The sequence below is a fragment of the Bidens hawaiensis genome, unplaced genomic scaffold (assembly GCF_021521415.1).
Source record: "Bidens hawaiensis isolate Kalapana, Puna unplaced genomic scaffold, B.hawaiensis_p1.1 tig00009937_1, whole genome shotgun sequence".
In the NCBI taxonomy this organism is placed as follows: domain Eukaryota; kingdom Viridiplantae; phylum Streptophyta; class Magnoliopsida; order Asterales; family Asteraceae; genus Bidens; species Bidens hawaiensis.
This window is the reverse complement of record NW_027491752.1, coordinates 193,863-196,780: the sequence shown is the minus strand read 5'-3', so window position 1 is coordinate 196,780 and position 2,918 is coordinate 193,863. Positions and strand designations below refer to the sequence as shown.

The following is a 2,918-nucleotide window of genomic DNA, read 5'->3' as shown; positions in this document are numbered from 1 at the left end:
TTGAAAAGAAAACAGAGAAGAAAATTGTTCTAATTTGTGTTCTTTCCTTATTCTAATTTCTTTGGAGATTGACCCACTCTAAGGGTTGTATCAGCCGCGGTGGGGACAAAGTGTGAATTCATGGATATCTATCGTTTCAGTTCATTGTACGGTCATGGCGGAGCTATATTGTTAGGAGGATGACACGATATATTTTTTATAACTACCAGACGTGAAACCTCAACATTTAAAATGAATACTTTTATGGATAAATAATTATAAGAGTAGTCATAGATTAATTACCTAGAATAACACCAATAGCTTTGCGTCCAGAATTATGTAGTGGGTAATTATGTGGACAAGTGTAGTTGTAGGTAACTCTTCTATTTAAGCCAGCGTCATCTGTTGTTGTATTTCTATACTTTATACAGTCCTCAGGGCAGCTTGCACATTCTTCCCTTACTAATTATCAAACAAAAGTCATATAAGATGATCAAGAATATGTTTTCTGTCACAAGTTTAAAGCAAACAGAAATAGATACGTACCTTCACATCCATCTGATAAATAAGGGTTTCCTGTGTAGATACCAGAAACTTTGCATTCCATTCCAATTGTAACATTGCCCTTCTCAGCTGCTGGACAGCAGTTTTGGATGTCATTGAGGGTCCAGAACAGGGATATGGGAACGGAAGCAACAGAAGTGTTTTCCGTGTCATATGAAACCTCATCTACCAGCATCCCATACCCACAACCTGCATCTCTGCCCGAACTCGTCTGATTTATGCTGTAATACTGAAAAGGATGATCAAAATTCTTTATGCAACGATCAGAGACAAAATTACCCTTTGTTGTTTCAGTAACAGTAACGTTATTATTATTCAGACAAGAAGTCGAACACGTGGTAGCGTTTTTATTATTTATCATAGTAGCACTACCACATGACCCCTCAAAAACAAATATATTGTTTAATTCAGAAAACCAGAAAGGGGTGTCACCAAGATCGATGCTCGTTATCTGACTGCTTTTCCGACCTGGGTCTGAGCAATAAGAGATAGATGTTGTATCAACAACGACTTCTTGATATGTCATGTTTACACGCAACACTTCCAGCTGGTGGAGTGCAGATACATTTAGATATGGCCTTGATGATTTACAAACAACGGTGTACCAGTGGTTGATAGAGCATTCCGTGCCGATTCCAAAAGGGTATGGGATCGTCACGTTGTTCCCACACGTATCACTGCACCCGGTCTTGGCATTTGGAGTTGCAAGTGAAGTTGCTGTTAGTGAAAGGAGAATGAGTAGACGCATGTAAGCTTGAAACAGCTTCATATTTGTAAAGTAAAACAATTATGCCTGAAAATGTATGGGGGTACGTATATAACTGTTTATGTATATATATATAATGTAATGATGCGTATGATTAATGGAGGAACGTACTGAGAAATAAACATGAAATGCTGAATGGCCATAACGAGGAACGTATACTATTCGATACGTGGATTGTTCTACATTAAAGATAACGATGGTCAGCAATTGTTTGCTGGCAGTACAACTGACCCTTTGCAATGGTCGTATACTATTCAGTTTTTGTTCTAGAATTAAAATTTACTTCTTTCCTATTAATGCATCTTCTTGGAAATATACAAGAGTATAAGACATTTACGTTAAACTCTCGTGTAAAATGATTGTTGAAGCATATATGTGAGTATATACTAGAAGCAGGGGTACCCTGGTAGTAGAGGCGTTTTGGATCCGGTTTTGATGGTTTTTAGGTTAAACCGCGAGCCAAATCGTTAATACCTGGTTTTTATTATCTAAAATCAAAACCAAACTGCTGGAAATTAAAACCGAACCGAATTGAACTATTACAAATGGTTTTGTTCTGGTTTAGTTCCGTGGTTTCAGCTTTGTATAAACTGATGTATAAATTAACTGATAAATGGTGTCTGATATAAAAATTATACAAAAAGTAAAATATATATACCAATATTATAGTCCTGTCTGCATTTACACGGTCTGTTTTCAGTATAATCTGGAAACCAAACTGTTCACTACAATATGAAAACTTTGAAATCGGCCAAGCAAAAGTAAAAGAAATTAATCGACCACTAAACCAAACTTATGGCCGGTTTCGACGGCTTTATAATTTCAAACCGAATCGTGAACACCACTACCTAGTAATCGCATAGCATGTTAAATTCTTTTGAATTGAAAAGAACTATGGTATTATGTTACTCAAATTAAAAAGAATAAAATACTCATTTTAAAGGTGCAATATATATATACATATATATATATATATGTATATGTATATATGTATAAGGACATGTTCAAGAGGGACTCAAAAAGTGGGGAACTGAGTTACTCTTCATTTTACATGTAAAAAATACTAAAATAAAATATTCATTTTTCATGTAAAAAACACATTTTTACGTAATCTTTTTAGAGCTTTTTACATATAAACACATGTAAAAGTTTTTTTCAATTTTTTTTAATTTTCAGTTTAAAAAACGTATTTATAATTGAAAGTCTTCTACATGTATTTATAAGCAAAAAGTCTTAAAAAGTTTAAGCTAAAACTAATTTTTTACATGTGAAATCAAGCTTTAGATTATTTCTTTTTACATGTAAAATGAAGAGTTTTTCACTTTTTTTGAGTTCCCTCTTGAACCTACCGATATATGTATATATATATATGTGTGTGTGTGTGTGTGTTTCAACGTGTGAAAAAGTTATAACGGTTTAAAAATTATGTGGGAGGGGGAAGTTGGTTTAATAATGAATTTAACTGTATGGGGGTACGTATATAACTGTTTATGTATATATATATAATGTAATGATGCGTATGATTAATGGAGGAACGTACTGAGAAATAAACATGAAATGCTGAATGGCCATAACGAGGAACGTATACTATTCGATACGTGGATTGTTC

At 34.0% G+C, this 2,918-nt stretch overlaps 1 protein-coding gene across 1 annotated transcript; it reads right to left on the bottom strand.

The window, feature by feature from the left end:
- Positions 1-256: 256 nt before the first annotated feature.
- Positions 257-1,486, bottom strand: LOC143533867 (wall-associated receptor kinase-like 8). Its single transcript, XM_077028507.1, has 2 exons — positions 526-1,486; positions 257-441 (listed from the first exon to the last, which is right to left on the bottom strand). Exons 1-2 carry the CDS (start codon positions 1,310-1,312, stop codon positions 275-277), a joined length of 954 nt encoding a protein of 317 aa, XP_076884622.1. The 5' UTR covers positions 1,313-1,486; the 3' UTR covers positions 257-274.
- Between the last annotated feature and the right edge of the window lie 1,432 nt (positions 1,487-2,918).